General features: G+C 42.3%; 1 protein-coding gene across 13 annotated transcripts in view; it reads right to left on the reverse strand.

Annotated features, from left to right (window-relative positions):
• DOCK10 (dedicator of cytokinesis 10) overlaps positions 1-21,329 on the reverse strand; it is a 206,601-nt gene that overhangs the window by 2,447 nt on the left and 182,825 nt on the right. For 12 of the 13 annotated variants that reach the window (XM_081861455.1, XM_081861462.1, XM_081861461.1 and 9 more), the window contains 13 exons: positions 19,977-20,159; positions 19,156-19,266; positions 17,598-17,813; positions 17,018-17,075; positions 16,598-16,696; positions 14,633-14,739; positions 12,829-12,951; positions 11,677-11,790; positions 6,935-7,081; positions 4,961-5,171; positions 3,025-3,215; positions 1,241-1,341; positions 828-966 (listed from right to left, as the gene is read on the reverse strand). In XM_081861455.1, coding sequence (XP_081717581.1) covers positions 828-966; positions 1,241-1,341; positions 3,025-3,215; positions 4,961-5,171; positions 6,935-7,081; positions 11,677-11,790; positions 12,829-12,951; positions 14,633-14,739; positions 16,598-16,696; positions 17,018-17,075; positions 17,598-17,813; positions 19,156-19,266; positions 19,977-20,159 — 1,800 coding nt within the window. The remainder of the gene's footprint in view (positions 1-827; positions 967-1,240; positions 1,342-3,024; positions 3,216-4,960; positions 5,172-6,934; positions 7,082-11,676; positions 11,791-12,828; positions 12,952-14,632; positions 14,740-16,597; positions 16,697-17,017; positions 17,076-17,597; positions 17,814-19,155; positions 19,267-19,976; positions 20,160-21,329) is intronic. The other variant, XM_081861457.1, reaches the window with a different exon arrangement.

The raw sequence follows: 21,329 nt of genomic DNA on the forward strand, positions 1-21,329 counted from the left end.
TCAGTTGGCTCAGGCCTCCTCAGATGCAACCCAGTGGGGCTGGCATAATGGGCAGAACAGCAGGAAGGTGATGGGTGATATCACTGAGGATGCTGTACCTGAATGGGGGTGGGCTCCCCTCCTTTTCCAGTGCAGATTTGAACCTGGAGCCTCCTGTGAGACCTGAGATGTGCCAGCAGGCTAGGGTTCTTCCTGCAGGCCGTACTGACAGGTGGGACAGAGACAGAGATCTGTTGCTTGGGCATAAGGAAAAGTCTAATGGACAACATGGTGGGCTGCATTTCTTTTCCTGATCAGTGTTGATCTTACTTGAATCCTAGTGAGATGTGAGGAAAAGGCAGGGGGTGTATGTCTGGGGCCTGGAGGTTTAGATCACAAGAAGAGCCTGCTGGACCAGGCCCATGGCCCATCTAGTCCAGTGTCCTGTTCTCACAGTGGCCAACCAGATGACTGTGGGGAAGCTCTCAAGAAAACCCAAACACCAGAGCCCTCTCTCCTCCTGTGGTTTCCAGCAAGTGGCATTCAGAAGTATTACTTCTGACCGTAGAGGCAGAGCATCACCACTGGTAGGGCTAGGCTTTGTAGGATGAGGATGAGGAGTGGAGATGGGGGTGTCTTCAGCCAGGAATTGCTCTCCAAGTGAAGGAAGTTTGGGAGTTGGAAGACCTGTCCCTTCCTTTCCAGCTGGACTTCCAACCTCCACTCCCCAGGTTCTTCTCCAAACCAGGCTCAGGCTGCCTCCCGTAACATCTTTAATGCCGTAGGAATAAGAGAAATAAAATAGGTCCAAGCCATCAGCCACAAGGAGATAAAACAGAATCGCCAACCTGTTCGTTCATAACTTCAGAGAGCTCACTGAGCATATCCTTGTAATGAGATTTCATTTCTTCCTGGTATTCCAGCTGGTCCTCCTTAATCAGCCGCTCATTAACTTCCAGAGCTTGTCCGCATGCGTCTGCAAACTGCCTGCATAGCACAGGAAACGCCACGTTTTTAATATCTAGGCAATGCAAAACAGTCTTCTTCTCTCATTACAGATTTAAACAGTGATGGAGACAGATGCAACTGAACTTCAAGGGATTTCTCTCTCTGCGTATGGACAGAAGAATGCGGATCTGTGTTTGCCGCCTAGTGCTTTGTCAGGATTTGTTTAACGTTAAGTCAAATAGCTTTAGTTTCATTTGCTGAACATTTCTTAAAGGAGTGATTGCCTTGCTGTCTCTGCAATGGAAAAGCTTACCTGAAGATTTCCTTCAAAAGTTTAACTTGGTTGTCTGGGTACTTCTTTGCATTTGTTTCTTCAAGGAAAGCTCGCGCATAAGCCATTGGTCCTGCATTTACCTGAAAGATAAAACATGCTGCTTTTTAACAAGGAAGGGCAAAGCTGGAGAAAGTCCTATGCTATCTTATCTTGTGAGGATTTGCCATTTCTTTTCATTTATTCAACAGGATTTCTGTTCTGCTTAATTGTCCACACCTTTAAGCTGGGGACGGATGGACGGACTTGGCTCTCAGGCTCTCTCCCCATGTGCCCTGCCAGGCTGTTTTGGGGAAGCCATGCCTGTCCACTTTACACCTGACTTCATACATGACATCAGGTTTGGGGAGGGATGGCAAAGGAACAGTCAGGAGCTTAAAAGTTTATCGAGATCCTGTTCTGTTACCTAGTATGAATCCAAATTCCACTTGAGGTAGCAGAAATTGTCAGCTTCAGGCTTGAAAACAGTTTGCTTAAACAGCAACGCAATGCAAGGTCTAGGATAAGAATCCTGGTAGGAACTTGAATAACTTCCTATAGGTCTCAAGCTTCTCTCTTTCTCTTTTTCCTTTCTTTATTTCTATTGTTTTCTTTCTCTTCTTTGTTTATTTCTAATTTTACTGTATTATGGGGAAATTTTAATATAACTTTTTTTAATAAAAAGGGATGCCCTGTTGTCAGGGTTTTAGGGAGAGAGGAGACAGAGAGCGAGGGCGAGGAGGAAGAGGACGACAACGAGCCGAGGTTGTCCCAAAGTCCGTCTAGCGAATCAGAGGATTCCCAGAAGGGAGCCCCCCTGGTCAGGCCAAGGGGCAATAGAGAGGGAATCAGTCAGAAAGAGGGGAACGAAGAGGGAATCCCCAGTGGGAGTGGCAAAGCGGGACCAGCTCCCCCGTCGGAACGGAGTGGAGGGGGGGGAGTTGCCAGTGTGTCAGAAAGAGCAGGACAGGAAGGAGGAAGGGGGAGGAGTTCGGAGCAAGACGTCCTGCCTGAAAGGGAGGAGTGTAGTACCGAGAGCAGCGTAACTGTAGAAAGGAAGGTCAGAGGCAACGTACGCGCGCCAAGTTCAAATATAGAGGCGCGCGGAAATGAGGAGAGCTCTGAGGAGGAGCCTGGTGCCAAAGCACGAAGGAGGGGGGAGCAGGCGGGAGAAGACTCAGCCTCTGGGGAGTCCCGGAAAGAGGGAAGACAGGGGGGCAGGAAGACCCTGCGGAAAAGGAAAGAGAGGAAAAGGTGGAGCAGTACAAGCCTCTTAAATTGGTGCAGGGGAGGGACGGACTCAGAGGGGACTTCTAACATCTAAGGGTAACAGATGCGGAGCCACGGAGTTTGGATGTAATGACGACAATGATCTTCAATAAAACCTTTTGTATATAGCTTGGACTGGACTTTGGTCTCTTGTGAGCTGGGACCCAGGGTGGCTCTGACACCTGTGTTTGTCCATTTCCAGTTGCTATAGTACAAAACATTTTATTATAATTCTTTAAAAAAAAAAGGTAACAATTTATCTACTTGCTTGTAACCTATAGGGGACATTGTGGTTTTATCCTTATAATATTTTCATGCACACTGCAGTCTTCAAGAGGTGAGAGATTTTTGGGTTGTCGGCACATAGCTCAGGTTTAGATTGTGGTAGCTTTTGATTATGAGTAATAAAGGCCATAACAGAATAACGACAAAAAAGTGGAGATTTTGATCCTTTTGATGATGCATAATCTGAAATGTTGAAATCCTTAAGCCTCAGTGAAGGACCAAGCCATATTTACCTTAACGCTGACACTTCCTTGTAGTTTCAGTTGTAGCCTAATCATATCTACTTCCTCCATTGTGCAAAGCTGATTGAGTTCCAAAATCTTCTTAGACATCTCATCAATGGCTACTTCAATGGGGTTCAGCTCTGTGCTTGTTTGGCTTATGACCTGTATTCTTTTCTTCACATAAGGGAATAAATGGCTGGCTGCATGCAAACACAAGAGGGCAGGTTTAAGGAAAATTCCTCTTCTCTTGCAGTCAAGGCATTAATCTCACATATTCACAATTGAAATGCAGCCATCATTCATGCAGTGCTTATGTAATAAATCCATTTACGGGACTTTCAATCTTTTATAAAAAAATTCTGAATCAACACAATACACAATACACAAACTGCATCACTACACACCAGAGTTTATTCTCAGAGTAAAAGAACGACATCATTCCTATTATAAAATCTAGCACTTTATTTTTAATTTATTCTCCAGTAAATTAGGAGATGGGCAAATGATAAGATTAATAAATTTATGATACCCCTCCCATCTGACTGGGTTGTCCCAGCCACTCTGAACAGCTACCAACAGAAACAGAGAGGGAAAGGAAAACAAACAAACAAAAACATCAAGCATTAAAAACTTCCCCAAACATGGTGGAATGGAATTCAATGTCAGTCGCTACATCTGCATAAACTGTGTAGCTTGCCAGATTGAACTGCCCCTCCTTCCTTTTCAGTGGGTTCTCCAGCTAAGCTCAGGGGGGCGTGGGGGGAGGAGGCCCTGTTGCACAAATTGAAGTCCTTGCACAGGGCTTCTACTGATGGGGATGCTTAGAGGAAATCTGTCCAGCAGGATTAACTCTCAAGAAGCTTCAGTAGAAACAGCAACCTTACCAAAAAGGAGTAGTTTTTGATCCAGGCTATGTTAATCAGTGGGTGGCGCTGTGGTCTAAACCACAGAGCCTAGAGATTGCCAGTCAGAAGGTCGGCGGTGAGCTTCCATTGCTTGGTCCCTGCTCCTGCCAACCTAGCAGTTTGAAAGCACGTCAAAATGCAAGTAGATACATAGGTACCACTCCAGCGAGAAGGTAAACAGTGTTTCCGTGCGCTGCTCTGGTTTGCCAGAAGTGGCTTAGTCATGCTGTCCACATGACCCAGAAGCGGTACGCCGGCTCCCTCGGCCAGTAAAGTGAGATGAGTGCTGCAACCCCAGAGTCATCTGCAAGTAGATCTAACGGTCAGGGGTCCCTTTACCTTTGTGTTAATCACTTTAGGCTGCTATCTTATGCCCACTTAACTGGGAGTAAGTCCCATGGAACGTGATGGGCATTTTGAGTAGACACATACAGGAAATCAGTGGGACAAAATTGATCACAGCTAGCTCAGTGGGAGTTCAACAGGACTAAAGAGTGTCCAACATAGGCCTGCATCCTACCCAACTTGGATGGCAAAATAGCATCTTTCCACCTTTGCTCAATTTTGCAAAAACTTCTCTGTATCTGCTTGCTAACACACTATGGGTTGTTTCTTTCTTTGTTCGTAGTGCTGAGAATGTGGAATAGCTTTCACTTTTGTTTCAGTAGGCATGTCCAAGATATTGCCTCTCTGCTCCCCCCCCCTGTAATGGTTGTTTACTTGTTTTTTTAAAAAATACATGGATTATTTAATATGAGTTTTATAGGCTTTGTGTATTGAAGTTCTAAGGTACAGTACTATATTTGATATAGGAAAATGAGATCCAGATTGTAGGAACAAATAAGCTTTGCTGAACCAATAACTCACACAATTTTAACAAAAGCAATAAAGAACTTTGGTCCCGGGGGTGGGGGGAGGTTATGTGCCAAATGTCCTAAAAACAAAGATTCCCTCCTGAAACTATACATTCCTGAGCGCAACCTTTGGCAGCTCCACAACAAGCCTCCCTTGTGCACTAAATAATGCATCAACCATCATACTTGTCAGAATGGTCCTTCTCTTGCATTGCTCTTCCACCCCTCCGTGTTTCTTCCCTGACAACGTGAAGGGTGTTTCAAACACAAATCGATTGATGTTGTGATGCATTTCAAAGTCGGTCTTCCGCTCCTCGGCTTCTTTCTCGTCAAAGAAGGGTGTGACGTATGTCACTTGGATGTAAGCGTATTTCGGATCTAAGTCTTTGGGGTTAACCTGGACAGGCACGGCGAATGAAATGAAACAGCTGAGATCAGAATGGGGAGGATGACCAAACATTAATTAAAGATAGATATAGCAACGAATGGCTCGGTAGTGGGGATGGGAGGCAGTGGGGGGAGGCGCAAACAACCCCATCCTCTTTCTTTTATTGGCATGGCAAGGAAGATCAGAGTCCTTTTCCCATGCATTCTGAAAAGAATGGCAGTGGTTTATATAGCCCTGTGCTCTTTGCAGCCGACAGGGTGCACATGAATTTTGTACTTGGGCATTTCTACTGTGTGTGTAGCGGGGAGTGTTCTCATGACAGAAAGTGAAAGGCAACACTCCCTAAGGAAGGCTTTCTTGGTGGCAGTTCCACCATGATTCAACCCTTCACTTGGAAGCTAGACATGCAAACTCCTCCTGTTTGCACTGCGATTTGGTGTGTGAGGTTAAGCTACCCTACAAGTTATTTGTAGAATTGTACATTGTTTTAACTGCTTTCAATATTGTATCTTTATATTGTAAACTTATGGTTGTAAAGTTTCAACAACGTAATGTTGTAAGCTTATGGTGAACGGCAGGTAATAAATGATAACAGCAGCAACAACAAAGTCTGAGGTTGTATGTCTGAGATTATTTTTTAAATATCTAATTTCTAGCACGTCATTTCAAGTCTTCTGAATGGAAAAGAGTAAGCAAGCAAATCAGAGGAAACTCCAAATACAATTCATCCCCAAATCTGTATCTTCACCCAGCCTTCCATACCACCTCTGGCAAGCTACTTGTGTCTCTGAGACCAAGTAAACTGCAGCCACGTGAGAGGAAGAGCTCTTTGGAAATATAGAAGACAAGAGTTTGGATTTGATATCCCACTTTATCACTACCCGAAGGAGTCTCAAAGCGGCTAACATTCTCCTTTCCCTTCCTCCCCCACAACAAATAGACTGTGAGGTAAGTGGGGCTGAGAGACTTCAGAGAAGTGTGACTGGCCCAAGGTCACCCAGCAGCTGCATGTGGAGGAGCGGATATGCGAACCTGTTTCACCAGATTACGAGTCTACCACTCTTAACCACTACACCACACTGGCTCTATAGGAGGTGCTCGTGGATCTCTCATTCTCAGCAATAGCCTAGTGTAGCTCTCCCCAATCTGATGGCCTCCTAATGTTGTTGGACTACAACTCCCATCATTGGCCAAGCTGGCTGGGGCTGATGGGAGTTGTAGTCCAGAAGGCACCAGGAAGTCTGGCCTAGCAAGTACCAAAAATGGAAGGGGCACAAGGTCCTCACCCTTCTAGTCCTTCATTGTAAAGAAAGATTTTACCAAGTGTTTTCTTATAGTGGGTTGCCTCCAATTAAATCCTACCCACTGAAATGAATGGATAGGAGTAAGTTAGGTCGATTAATTCCAGCTGGTCTACTCACTGAACGCAACCGCATTTCGATACATTTGGCAATGAACAATAAACTTTCCTTTATTTGCTGGTTAGCGGAATTAGCCCCTGACCTGCTCATTTAAGTATTATGAACTACTACATGCTAACAAGGGAACAGGACTGTGATTATTAAGATGTGCTAGAAATCAACATCCTTTCATATCCAGAATCTGCAAGGACAATCCATCAGGACTTTTTCCTTTGCAAATCCCAGTGAAATGCTGGGAGTCAGATAAGAATGTGTTTCTGCACATATTCCATTTATTTCAGTGGGGCCTGTCAGCAGAACTTCCAGCGACCTTGTGCTCAGAGTCTCAGGGGTACTAATTTTTTTCCGTACCTTGTTTGAGTCTTGGATTATTTTCACATTGTCCGCTCCGAACTTATCTGCATAAAGCTTCAGCAATCTCTGAGAGATCTCAGACAGGCCTGTTAATTTGGGCTCTTTGTAGATGTATTCCTTGCCCTCCTCTTCTTCAAAAAAGCCCTATATAAAATACAAACCATAATAGTTAAGAGGAAAGTAAGCAAGGCAACACTTCCAAGCAATCCACTGTGGATGGAAGGTGTAACATATCTAATTGATAAGGGACAAAAAGCAAACCACACACACCAGCTTATCTGAATGCTGAAGCGTGTGCTTGATGAAGGAATGGGAGGCAAGAAAACCAAACTCTGTATATTAGCACAGGATGAATCTAAGCTTTTTACCAGTGGGACAAAACCCTGATGTGAAATGTGAAAGAAAATCTCTTTGGAGAGCAAACTACTAGTCAGTACAGTATAATAGGGGCACCCGCATTTTGTGGAGACTGCACCACCGTGTGGTGCAATCCAGTAATTATCACAGGAGATGTGAAATAATCTCACAGCGCCATTAATATATGTTCAACCCACTATTCAGCCAAAAATAAACACAACGGGGGGAAAGTCTGCAATTGAAGTAGGACAAAATGCTTTAGAAGCATGTTAGGGGTTAACAGCCAACTCTAAACAGAATTTAGTAGGTGGAAAAGCTGACTGGACACAGTAGGATTTGGTTGTGAGTAAACATACACAGGCTTGTGTTGTTAGTCTACTGAAGTTTCTCAAACTTGGGTCTCCAGCTGTTGTTGGACTACAACTCCCATCATCCCTAGCTAGCAGGACCAGTGGTCAGGGATGATGGGAGTTGTAGTAAGTGTGGATAAGCCCTAAGCCTGACTATGTGCTATAGAAATGAAGGGCAAGAACTTGACAGAGGACTGCCATGTTTCTCAAAATGTAAAGTTTTCCAGTAAGACCAGTAACAAAGCCGGATATATTCCTATGAAGTGCTGTGCAACTATTGAATCCTTCCTTTGTGCCTCCTCCACATGTTCACAGAATCCTCAAGCTCATCAGGAAGGATCCTGATGTAGGAAGAAAATGTGTTTCCTTTCACCATTCTTTTTTGTGTTGGGGTGACTCATTCACTCTGACTCTTCTGGCAGCCAAACATTTGGAGGTGGCAATTAAGAAGTCAGCAGCTCTGTGAAAACTTCACGGTTTTCAAAACACCCTTAGGTACACATAATTGCACCTATTTTGCAGAACTTGAGTGAAGCATTATTTTTGTCTATTGTTCAGGCTGGCTTATGAATAGTCAAGTCTAATACATAGTTTTTCTGTGAGCCCCAGAAATCCTCATTTAGGAATTTTGTATTTCAGATCTGTGTTTGTGAACCGTAGAACTGGAGTCTTCTGTGGGTTTTTCATCAAATGCATTCTTGCCAAGAAAGAGCTGGTTACATAGAAATACTAATGTTGTTTGTACATACATGAGTACTAAATAAGTCATTTGATAGCAGTTCTGCTTCTTTTTAAAAGTCATTGTTGACCATGAAGCTTTCTCATAAGGTATTACTAAACAACATGTTTTAAACCTGTGAAATTTCTGCAGTTTCTGGGAAGATTTACTTTTTTCAGTTTCTTAGGTTTAGCTCTCTCGATGTTTTTGAACTGGACTGTGAAATTGAGTATGTTTGGACACCAACATTTCAGTATAAATTGCTGGCTTGCTAAGCATAATGAGCAGCCTCTAATATATAATATTGCCAGGGAATGAGAACCTGCAAGTTCACAATCACCATGACGACAAGGTGTTGACGCTAACTCAAAGAAAGTAACTCAAAGAAAATAATTTTGAAATAAACACCTTTAAAATCAGGAATAGCGAACCTGTGGTCCTCCAGATGTTGTTGAATTTCAGCTTCCACAATCTCTGACCACTGGTTGGTGGGAGCTGGAAGTCCAACAACATCTGGGGGGGGGCAGCAGATTCCCATCCTTGCTTTAGGTGAACAGAACTGCTACAACAGCCGAGCAGATGAAGATCTCCTTGCCACTTGATAAATAGGTGCACTGAAATATTTAACGCATAGAAAGGTGTTGGGGAATATCACATGCTATAATAGGTTTTCCATACATGAACACAACTTTAAAGTCCACTCTTCCATTTTTTTTTTTGTCTTTTTCACATTGCCCTCCCTTTCAGAAATCAAAGCTGCAGACTGAGCAAAAATTAAAAATGACAGCTGGCTGGTTCTTTGGCTTTTACATCTGAAACCAGAAAAGCAAGGGCCAAAGTCATTCCCTGTCCATTCCCAGCTTTTTGTACTGGGTTTTGCCCTTGTGATTCCTCCTGAACAGCTTGTTTCCAGCCACATAAGAATGTTTTATTTCAAGTCTGGCAACTGCGACAGAGTCCGGAAGAAGGTTGTAACAGCAGCCCATCGATGATTACAGAAAAACCTCTTGTAGTCCTTTCTGCCTCATAACCATTTATTTATTGCCGCCTCCTCCTCTTACTTGCCAAAATGGCTCTTAATCAGCTGGGATACAGCAAGGGATAGCCTTGAGGCTTATATTACAGTCTCTTCTTTTCTGCCCCAAGTTACATCACCTGGGCTCCACTAAAAGTAAGTTTAATAGAAGCATCTGCCTCCTTGAGAGAGGGGACAATTCTGAGGTCTTTCCTTGTGCCAAAAGAGTGAGCAGGTGAGACTGGGGTTAAGCACAGGACCTGCATCCAGGAGAGCCTGTGGTTGGCTGTCCACATTGCCAGCCACATGGGCTCTTCTGCCTATCTGCCGGGATGTCCCCTTGGAATGCAAAGGCTTCCTTGCTCCTTCATCTCTTGGTCAGGTAGGTGAGGTATAGACTGGCCTTGGAACAGCAGTGTAGCTCCTCCTAGACATGCCTGCTTTCCCTCTCCATCTTCCCTCTTGACTCTTAGTGGTGTCCCCATTTCTGCCATTTCAGTGCAGCCTCCTCTCTCTCTCCCCTCCCATCTTGTAGGCGGGCAGGAGCCAAATGCAACCTTCTCCATTTGGCCCTCAGGACTTTCCCCAGGTCACAGCCACTCTTTCCAGGACACTTTTCCCACCAGCCATGCTTTGCACCTCTAGCTGGTTTGGAACATGCCCTTCAATTTCGAATACGTTCCAGATCTGCAAACAACCAACAACATCTAGAAGGCCAGAGGCACCCTATCTTTGGTCTGCAGTTATATTCTGGAAGATTTCTGGCCTCTTGAGCAGAGATAGGTATCTAAGTTGGGCAATAAACCCAACTATTCATGGCAACAATGTCATGGATGCATAAGACCCTGAAATAGTTTCACTGTGGGTGGGGATGGAGATAACTATAAATACCTTCTTAGCTCTGCAAACACATAACTGGCAAATCTGCTTGCAGTGGACATTTCAGTGAAAAGGAGACATGGCCTGAACCTGTTTCCTCTGGACAGAGGAACAGCATTAAGCCTCAAGTATGTAAACAGCAAAGAAACAGCTGTAATTTCAGAAAGCAGAACAAAAGAATTAGTTTTGCAAGATGCGACACGGCATATAAATGAGTGAAAGCAATGTCATTTCACCTCTCACATTGAATGCTAAAGCACTTGAAGTTAGGGTTAACTCATACAGGGAAGACAATGAGTAAGAAGAATTAAAGAAAAAGCATGCAAAAGAATAGACAACTCACCACAGCCTTGAATAAGACCAAGAGAAGAAAAGAGCAAATTTCTGCATTAAAACCTAATTAGCAGACAGAATGATTCAGATCAATCTGTTCTTTACACACCTCCTCTTTTCAATTGATTAGGGGGAATTGTTTGCCTGGAGAGCGCTCTCTGAGAGAGCATGCTTAGTCCCCTCACCCAACTGGTGTATAGCAGAGGCAAGCATAAGCACACACTACACCAATACAAGCATGCAGAAAGAGCACATGCTCCAGGACTACTCTACAATGTACTGCAGAGAGCATCAGAGGCAAGCTAGAAAGCAAAGCCATAGAGTCTATGAGAAATACAACTAATGCAGGGATGTGGATCTCAGGCCACATAGGGAAAAAATTATTTTGGATAACATGACAAATGTCGAGTGGCAGGAGGAATTACCAGAGGATAAATGTGGTATTTGTATCCCCTTTTCTCTGTTTCTCATTAGAAAGTGTTCATCTCTCTTTTATCTCCCAGTAAACAGTTGGAATGATGAGACTGGCTATTGGGTCCGTTGGTGCCACAAAAGTCAAAAGTGATAGACCTGCCGTAATTTCAGACTGCCTCCAAGGACTGTGAGGTATGTTATGGGATCTCAAATAGGTAAACCTGGTTAGTGATCAATCACTTCTGTGTCACCATTCACGGTGCTTCTCTGCTGTCATGTTAATTGTCTTTGATCCCATGCATGTTTATTTGGAAGCTGAATAGGACTTACACCCCAAGTAAGCATGCATAGGCTTGCATCTAGATGTGCAGGAACACAGCCAATTTCTTGTGCAAGGCCCCATCAATATTGCTTATGCACTGCCTCAATTAAATATATATTTATATTAAAGACCTGACTTTTGCTCTAGAGATGGTAGCACCGGTTCACTCCATTCTTCAGCAAAGATTTCAGAATTTGATCCTTAATAGTAAGTCAGCTAGCATCATCCTTAATATCACCCCCTATCATCTTGTTTTCTTATTACACTTTCCTTAAGAAGAGCGTCTCTGAAACTGTCTTTTAGAAATGTATATGGTATCTGTATGTTCACAAACATGTTGGAGTCACTCACCTGCCCATAAAATGCTACCCGGTAGTACCGTCCAAATAAGCGCTTCTCAGAATTCACGACTTCTGCTACTTTCAGATAAGATCTATGGATGTCATAGTACAACTCTGACAGTCTCTGGAGGTAGAAGAATGAATGAAATTAAAATAGGCTTTTTAAAAAGCGAAAGCACTGATCTTCAATACAACTTTGCACTAAACTTGGGAGCTCCCTGGACCACTGATTTAAGAGGCTTTAGTCTAGCCACATTCGCCATTACAAGCAAAGTGTGTAAGTCCTATGTCAATTATGGGAGTTAATCTTTTCCCACTTGCTCCTTCTGTATATACTCAAAACAAAAGCTGCATTTGGAAAAAAAAGTTTCACTTATTTTAATTGTAATTGTTATATGGATTTATTAATGATTTTCTCTCTCTATGAATCACTTGTATTACAGAACTTCTCAAGAGGCTCCCCACACATGCTTGACTCAAGCAATGCCAATTTGGGCTCACTGTACAGGCAAGTATTTAAATGGAAGAGGGAAGGGAAAGGGAGAAAGTTGGGCATATTATTTGTCTTAGTTGGAAAACTTTTAAATAAAATGTTTTTTTTTTAAAAAAAAAATGTGCATATTTTGTACTGGGGGGCCAGGATTTCCCTTCACATATAGCTGACTGCATGGAAAGCCACTTCTCTATAGTGCAATGCCATAGCTGGAGGAAGCAGGCTGGACATGGATAACTGAATTACACAGGCAAGGCAAATTATTGTGTCTTTCTTATGTCATCAACACCCTCTGTCCTGGGTGAGCCAACAGGTGTGCAGAAAGCTTCTGGCACATTGGTTTTTGCTGTGTGCAGAATTGCAAAGAGACCAACAAACTCAATTCACATTGAGATGGCCTCTCTGAGGCCTGTGCCCTAGATGGCTGCCTAGCTGTACTGATGATAGTACCAGCCTTAAGTGGAAAAACTGCAGCCTAGAAACTGTCCCCTGCATCACCCACCATGCCCTTTGTCACTGTGCATAGGCTATACACAAAGTCTTTAGCCACTAGAGGAGGAATAACATGGAAAAAAGAATGAAAAATGAAAGTATGTCCAACGTATGCCATGGCATTTTCCAGGACTCTTCCCAGAGCAACTGCTAGATCTTATTTTCAGCTTTTCTTACCTTGAAGTCTCTCTGTTTTTCAAACACTGCAATGATTGGCTTGTTAACTTCAGCAATGAGCTCATATCTTTCAGATTTCCACAAAAAGTCAACACACAATTCCAGCTGTGACACAAGGATGTTCTGTAATTGCACAAGTAAAAAGAATGTTAAATCTGTGTATTAACACTGTTGATATAGTTGAAGTCAAAGGCCTGGTTTAAGAAATTAGTGAAGCAAGTAACTGAAGCAAACATCTGAGGACATCTTTGCATCTTACATGCCAAGGCTGCTTGGCTTTGGTAGGTGTGTTAATAGGTGTTGCACCGCAATGTACATGCTCACATGCTGCCACTATCTTTCTTAAGCTGATAGCACAAGGTGACTTATGTGGGCCTGTGAATCACTGTATGCAATCTATGAGCACGTCTACTAAATGCAGGTAGTTTCAGCATAGTAAAGGCATCCAAGAAGCTGCCCTAACTTTAAGCAAAAGTGCGGTGACATAAGGAACATCAGACACAAACGAAAGACCATCCACATCTGCTAGATTATTTATATTGGTAGCAGATCAAGCACCTGAGGATAAAATCCAACAGACTTTTCTGAGACCCAGAAAGGCTACATGCATGATCAGCTATCAAACACATTGATATAACTAGCTCCAGTTCTCCTGCTTTCAGATATATGGGGTGAAAGGATGCCTCTTCTTCCAAAACTGGACACACCCACCAATTTATTTCAGTGCATGCTTTCTGTGGGCAATAGACATTTCATTTTGGAGCATATAGCTTTTGCTCAAGGTATTGTTTTCTTTCATAGAAAGAGAGGGTCCCTCAACATATCGTTCGAAGTTCTGACAATCCCCAGCTTCTTAGAAGATTCTTAGAAGATCCCAGTTCCTTAATGGACGATCCAGATTTCTCTTCCCAGCTTCCCCCTGTGCTAGTAAACATTTCAATAAGACACTGGAAACAAGACTTTGGGTTTGGCAATGATAAGCCTACCCTCTATCGGGGATTTATCTATCAATTAGGATTTTGTCAGGATTTTGTCCTATGCAACCTCCATTGAAGGAAATGGGATGTTCTCACTCTTCCTGGTTATGCCTCAGAGAGCACTGCTGAAATTCTATTTCTGTAGATTGGTTTACTTCTGCTGCTAAATTTGAATTATGGATATGTAGTACTTGTGCTGTGATGATGGAGAACTGTTGTTTTTTTTACTGTGGCTTGTTTCATACAGCAACAAAAAGTAGTGTGCAAAAGTAAAATGTAGCTGCAATCCTATGTATGGTTTCATTGGTCTAGGTAAGTCCCACTGGTCATGTTCACATGCCACAGTAAACCATGGTTTAGCACAACACATGTGCTGGAAGTAGCCTGAGGCTTACTCTTGTGCTTCACCCTCTCCTCTCCTTCCTGTGTGCTGAGAGGAAATCTTTGGAAGACTTTTCTTTCAATTTCCCTTAAACATGGTTGGTTATTGCATCTGAACCAGGGATCGTGGATTGCACTAACTATGGTTAGTTTAAACAAGTCAGCTTCATAACCCATATTTTGAAGCTGGTTGGTTTTGAAACTAATCAGAACTATTGACAAGCTAAAGTTGATAAGAAATTGACCACAAAAGCTTCTGTGGTTCTCCTCCTGGCTAGGAGGACAGGGAAGAGGTGAGTGTGCAGATCTGAGGCTCACCCAGGCTTATCCCAGCTCATGCACGTCACACTAAACAATGATATAGCATGACATATGAACACAACCAGTGAGACTTATTTCTGAAAAAACATGCACGGGATCAGGGTGTAAACATTAGCACTGCTGACCTCATTGTATGGTGTATCCTGCATTCCAGAGTCTTCCTTCATAGCTCCTTCTTCTTTAATATTTGGTGTAATGTTGAGGAAAGCAGGCCATCCCATAGAAAACAAGCCTTTTTAAAAAAACAAGAGAAAGAGCCCCATGAATCTATTTATATTACACTCTTAAAAAGAAGAGGATGCTACTATAAAGAATGCTTTAAAGAAATGCTGAGCAAAATGACTTTTTTCAGAGCCCATAGGGCAAGTAGAACAAATGGAATGGGGTAATTTTGTGACAGGTTATTTATAAATTCCATTCAGTTCATTAACGTATTGGCAAGGCTGCAGAAAATTATTATTGGATGATTCTGGCAAATAATAATCTTATTCAAAAAGCATTATTGAGAACCCTCCCAAATAATTGTATTGCTAATATGGCAAGGCATTTCTTTATTTGGACCATTCATAAATAAACAACGCTCCTGGATTCTTTATAAATAAAAAAATGCTGACAGAATCATATGCTTTGTGTTTAGTCTGAAGTTAAGAAAAGATGAATTACCTCCCCATCATCCTGCCCCCTTGCCAAGGTGGTTTAGGAAAAGAGGATAGGGCAAGGTGGTGACAATGAATACTGCTGGCACAGAATCTAGCCTCTTTTGAACATGGCCTGAATCTTGGATTGGCCTGAAACCATTTTGAAAGATTTTGAGAGAACAAACTGTTGAAATTCACATTTGATCCACTCATTTCAAGACTCAGAACTATCACCATAATATTGTGAGTGGTCACATTTTCTCCCTTTCTCCCCAAAGTTGGCTTTTGATATTGATTTTGCCACTAAATATATTTTATTTTGCTTTTGGAAACAGAAAAAAAAATATCACCAGAATGATGTTACATGGATTTTTTTGAACTCTAATGCAGGAAGAATGGAATTTCACTGGGAAGAGCTACCATGTTATTAGGGTCCTCCAAATTAATTCATGTTATAGGAGTTTTTTTGTTCTATTAATTTCCTCAACTATGTGGCAACAGTCCAGTTCTAAGGCAATGGATTCATGCATCTTAGGACTGGGGGTTTTCCACCCGAGGGAGATGTAGATGTAGCTTGATTTACATGCCTTTTCTTTCTCCCATCCTTATTAGAAAGCAAGGCAAGGAAAATGCAACCTACAAGAGTAATGCAAAATGCAGTCCAAGCATAATCTGAACTGAGATAAACTAAGCAACCTACAACAAGAAGTGAGAATTATCTCACTACTGATCCCCACTTCCTTCTTGGATGCTACTAGATCAGGGATGGAGTGCCTCTGGCCCTCTAGGTGGCTCCCATTTGGCTGCAGTTGATGGGAACTGGAATCCAACAACATCTCCAAGGCCACGTGTTCTCCATCCATGTTCTAGATATTCCTTCTACCAGGACTAGAATCCTTGAAACCACTAGACTAAAGGTGGGACAAAAGGTAGCTGGAACTACTAGGGTACGGAGGTAGGTGGACCCCACTCCACATACATGGTCATTGGGCACAGGATTGCTGTTGCCCATGGGAAGCTTGCAGAAGTGGCCATGCTGACTTATCATGCCCTGGTGTGTGTTGGTGTGTGTTAGAGAGAGAGTGACCTTTGCAGGCAACCAAATTTCATTTTCTTGTTTATCTTGGTGGGTTTCCTAAGTGATTATTATGCAGGCATACCCCATGCATACCTTAATGTGGAAAGTCAATGACCTGAGAAGTTGTCTTGGAGTAATCCTTATAAGAATAATGTATACAGCATTGTAGCAAAAGACTTCTTCTAATTCAGTCTTCCAACCAATGACAGAAACAGAGAGAAGACCTGACACCTCCCAATGCCAAAGAATATAAATATGCATCATGATATTCCCTCCCTTTTCAGTTAATCTCTTCTTCTGTTGAATCTCTGCAATCAGTGTGGGTCAAATGTGGTTGTCTATGCCACATAAACAGACGTGGTTAGAACACTCACTTCCTCCAGTATGAGTTGTTAGTAAGACATTACTATCAGAGAGTTCAGCATCTTCCAGGAGCATACGAGAGGTACATATCTTTTCCATTTTCCAGTAACCTACGATAGTGTGAGATGTTATTAGCATTCTGCTATCTGTATGTGTTAATACATGCATACTTAATGATACACACTAAAGAAATGAGATACAAATGTCCCCCTTCCCAAAAGAGATTGAGTTAAGCTTCATTTTCACATCACATGCAAGGTTGTAACCATTGATTTTACTAGGTGTAGCATCTTACATGGGAAACATTTGAGAAGAGTCAAAGCTGCTTAAAGGATAACTACAAAAGGACATGAATTTCATCAGATTGAAATAGGCAGTCACATTTTACTGTTTGCTGCATCGATGCTAGCCTTGGAATAAAGTTATCTTACCCTTTCTTTTCAGATATTCGGCAATAAGGGCAGCTATATGGATATAGCACATAGCAGCCTGCAACAAGAAATTGTATGCAAGTGTTAATATTAAGCCGCACAGATTTTCTTTATCCTCATAAATGTCAGGCAAGTGTTTTGCAGAAAGGTAACCAAGCTTCACTTGACATATTTATTATTGTGAATGTTTGTGCAAAACAAGAAACTGATGCTGAAGTCTTTACTTGAGCTAAGCTCCAGTTACCAAGAGATTTGCCTAAAAAGGCTAAGAGTATGGTTAAATGAGAGCATCAGGATTTCAACCATAAAAACAACTATCTGGGTCATGTGCTTGCAAGAGCTTAGAAAATAAAGGAGTCTAAAATAATACGAACTCTGAATCAGGTTTCTTTTGGGGTGGGGAAGGATGCACAATAATACTCAATAAAGTGCTTACATTTTAACAAAATAATTGTTAGGAAATGTCAACGGGTGATAATACATGCTCTGCTCCAGCCAGATGTATTTAAGTCAGACTCATATAGAGTGCTCCTCCCAATCCCTTTCGGATACAAAATCATCATTAGTATTTGCAAGTTACCTCTGATAAGTCACCATTTCTAGCATGGATCTTGGCCATGCTTTCTAGCCAAGTCCTACGCAATTCAGGCGTGCTGGCGTATGAATTTGCCAAACTGTACTGCAAATCCACTAGCATCTCGGGGTCCTTCTCATGTTCCTTCATTTGAGCTGTAGCCATCAAAACCGTCCTTATGCGTTTGGTCAAGTCTTTCACTTCTGCTGGGAAGTTACTGTTCTTTGGGGAGGAGAAGCAGCAGAAGTGTACTTTTAAACTTACAGAATTTCCGTTTCCATGTTACATCACATACTTTTGGCATAGATGACATAGTGGACCATACACACAACCACTGGATCCTGTGCTTGCTGGCTCCTGCTCCTGCTCATACACAGTTACTGACATCTTTGCATGCCACTCCTTTTTTGTGCATCATCTTTTTTATATAGCATTTGTCATGCAATTCAAAAACCTTGATCATGTGCAAAGTGGTAGCTGCACATCTAGCCACAGACTGGGCAGCTGGAATATGCAGGACTTCCCAGAGGTCATAGGAGTTAGCCAAAGATACTGGGTCAGAATGGATGTGTATGGAGGCAAAAAGCCATGACCCCAATACATTTTTGTGAACCCTCTCCAGGAATCTAATACTTTGGAAAGTTATTCATTCACTAAGCATTTAGACACCTCTTGAGATACTGTAACACAATTTTGCATGAAGATTGAGATCAGGGAGCAGGTTTTTGTCTATGTTTGGATACAACCAGATGTTACTTTGAATCAAGATGGCAGACTGAACCATTGAAAACTGCATTGATTTTAATTGCTGATTTCAAAACTGCACTGATTATTGGTCTCTTAGAATTCCAAGGGAACACTGTTGATGAGGCTACCAGTAGCATACAAAGCAGACTGAAAAGAGCAACCTCTTATAGAGGGTTTATAGAACTGTAATGTCAGAAGGGACCACGAGGGCCATATAGTCTAACCCCCTGCAATGCAGGAATGTGGGACTTGAACCCATGACCATGAGATTCAGTGTCTCATGCTGTACTAACTGAGATCTTCAGCTTTCCACTGACATTGATCTATTTTTTTCTAAAGGACCCAGTCCATGTGATACTTATCAGCATTATCTTTTTATTTATTACATTGGTGCCCTACTTTTCAACCCTGATTAGCTCCTGAAGCTGACAATGAATATTTAGCAGAATATACAATTTCATCAGACTTTGTACTGATAAACCAGGGGAGAAGGTGCCCAGGAACAACTGTTTCAATAGCCACAAAAATTGGTGTGATTTAGCAATACCCTAAATGATTCTGAACAAATTTCAAGTCAATATTGGGTAAATAGCTTCAATGATTGCAGTGGTGAAACAAAATACAATACACTGCATAGATATTAGCAGTAGGGACTGGACTGAATTATGCATCTCAGAGTGATTAGAAAATTAAGTATATTTCTTTTGCAAAATATATTTTTGGAAGGTTTCACAGAAAGGACTAAGATTGTAATAGAGGATAATGTAGCTTAGGACCCATCTATCTATAGTTGTACATAATACCAGTCATTTCTTACTTTCATTTGCTTGTCTCCGTTAGCGAAGTTATTCGTAATCGCTAGTGAATGCTGAAACCGGGAGCCTCCAATTCCTGCATCTGCAATCAACTGACTTACAGCTTTGATGAGCTAAAAAAACATTAAAAGGAGGTGTTAGCATAAGTAAATCAAGCTAGCAAGTGGTTATTCCTTAGATGAACTACTAGTACAACTTAATAGACTGGAAAAGGGCTGTAGTTTAGGGGCAGAACATCTGCTTTGCATGCAGAAGGTCCCATCAATTTCTCCAGGAAGGGTTGGGAATGTCCTGTGTCTGAAATCCTGGAGAGCCTCTGCCAGCCAGTGTGGACAATACTGAGCTAGATGGCTCAAGTGTCTGACCTAGTACAAAGAGGATCCTATGTTGACTGAGTTACAACATGGACAATAGTCCAAGTAGTTGTCTGGGTCTCCATGTATATGCTCAAAGAGGGAACTAACAGCTCAAATGATGGCAGTGCCCCATGCCACATTTCAGAATTATAATCAGGGATATATAGTATACTAAGTGTGTCTCAAGAATATTTCTATGCTGTGGACTGCATTTCCAGAATTAAACCTGCACCTTTCCAACCAGAAAGTTTCCTTTAGTTTAGAAAGAAAAGTTGAGGTTTTTGGGATTTTGCCAAGGTACAGCAGGACTGGAAGAACAGAAGTGCTTGGGAACTCTATGTGATCTGCACATAGACACTGCTCATCTCTGGACTGAGTAGAGGCAAAAACTAAAACAATGCCATGACCAGGAAATTCAAAAAGCAATCTGTGTGGGATGCTTATTCATCACCATAGTGTTTACTTACCTGCAAATGGGACCTGACTATTGACTTCTGCTTATTAAATTCAAAGTTCTTTCTCATGAAGAAATACAGCAGAGCAGAGGCTTCCATCTGTGTTGACCGTGACCTGTGATTGCAGCACTTAAGAATTTCATAGCAGAATGAGCCACATAAGTCAGCCTGCCCTTGGAAGAATGCTGAAGGGAACTATGGAGACAAAGATATACCTTTGCTACAACATAAGAGATTTCTTATAACACAAATGCAGCATCTGTCAATGCTGGAAGGCAATCAAAGACCTCATGCCACTTATAAACTGCCTACAGTTGAGAAGGAGCTAGTCGTGACCCACAAAAAACACCAACAAGACTATCTGCGTGGGCCACCGTGATCTCCAAAGATCATTGCTCAAGGTCATTCTGATTCACCCAGGTGTACATGTCCTAGGGATGCAACACAAGTATTGCTGCATATGTGGCTATCTGACACCTAGCTCAATGGTTGCAAGTGAGCACGAGGCAGGAGAAACTCAGAGAGCAACATGTTGTATAGTCGCTGTGTTTAGTGAAACAGACCTCTCCCTCACTAGAAGTCTTCAAACAGAGACTATAGATAGTCATCTCTCGGGGATGTTCTAGCTCTGGATTTCTGCAGTGTGTAGGTAGAAGGTTGGATTGGATTGCAGTAGGAGTTGGTTAAATGCGGGTGCCTCCATGAACTCACCTTCACCGGCATCACTGCAGATTACTGGGAGGAGGGAGGCAGCAGCAGGGTTGGTGTGATGCAGCTGTAGCACTGGAGCTAAATGGATGCCCCCACTTGCACCGACTTCACTGCTGCTTCACCCCTCCCAGTTTGCTGCAGTGATGCTGGTGATGGAAGGTCATGTAAGGGCTGCAGCCTCACCCTTCAACTCTTATTATTGATCACGGACTCCTGGAAAGCATAGGGCTCCCCCTTTCTGCTTGGACAAGCATTACAACCGAAGCCTCAATAACTTCAAAAAACATCCTAGGAACTGATTGAAGTAGCTTTAAGTCCCAATTTGCTTTTGCTTCTGATGGGATTTCTTCTCTTTAATTTTGATAGGATATATCTACTATAAAATCTAAATAAATATAGTATCCAATTAATGATATGAATAAGTGAACTGAGATTTCTCTGAGTAATAACATGATCTGCTGAGCAGACTACGGAGAATAAGTAATATTATTCCCTGCATGCCACCTGTTGAGATGAGATTACTGAAGGAAAATGGAATGGAATGAGCAGGAAGAGAGCAATGTTACCATGTCAAGATGGAGCTAACCCCCATAGATATTTCAAGGAAGCATCCAAATCCATTCACTCCAGACAATGGAGTGGGTGGTTCAGATG

Source organism: Podarcis erhardii (assembly GCF_964252035.2).
Source record: "Podarcis erhardii genome assembly, chromosome: 5".
NCBI lineage: Eukaryota > Metazoa > Chordata > Lepidosauria > Squamata > Lacertidae > Podarcis > Podarcis erhardii.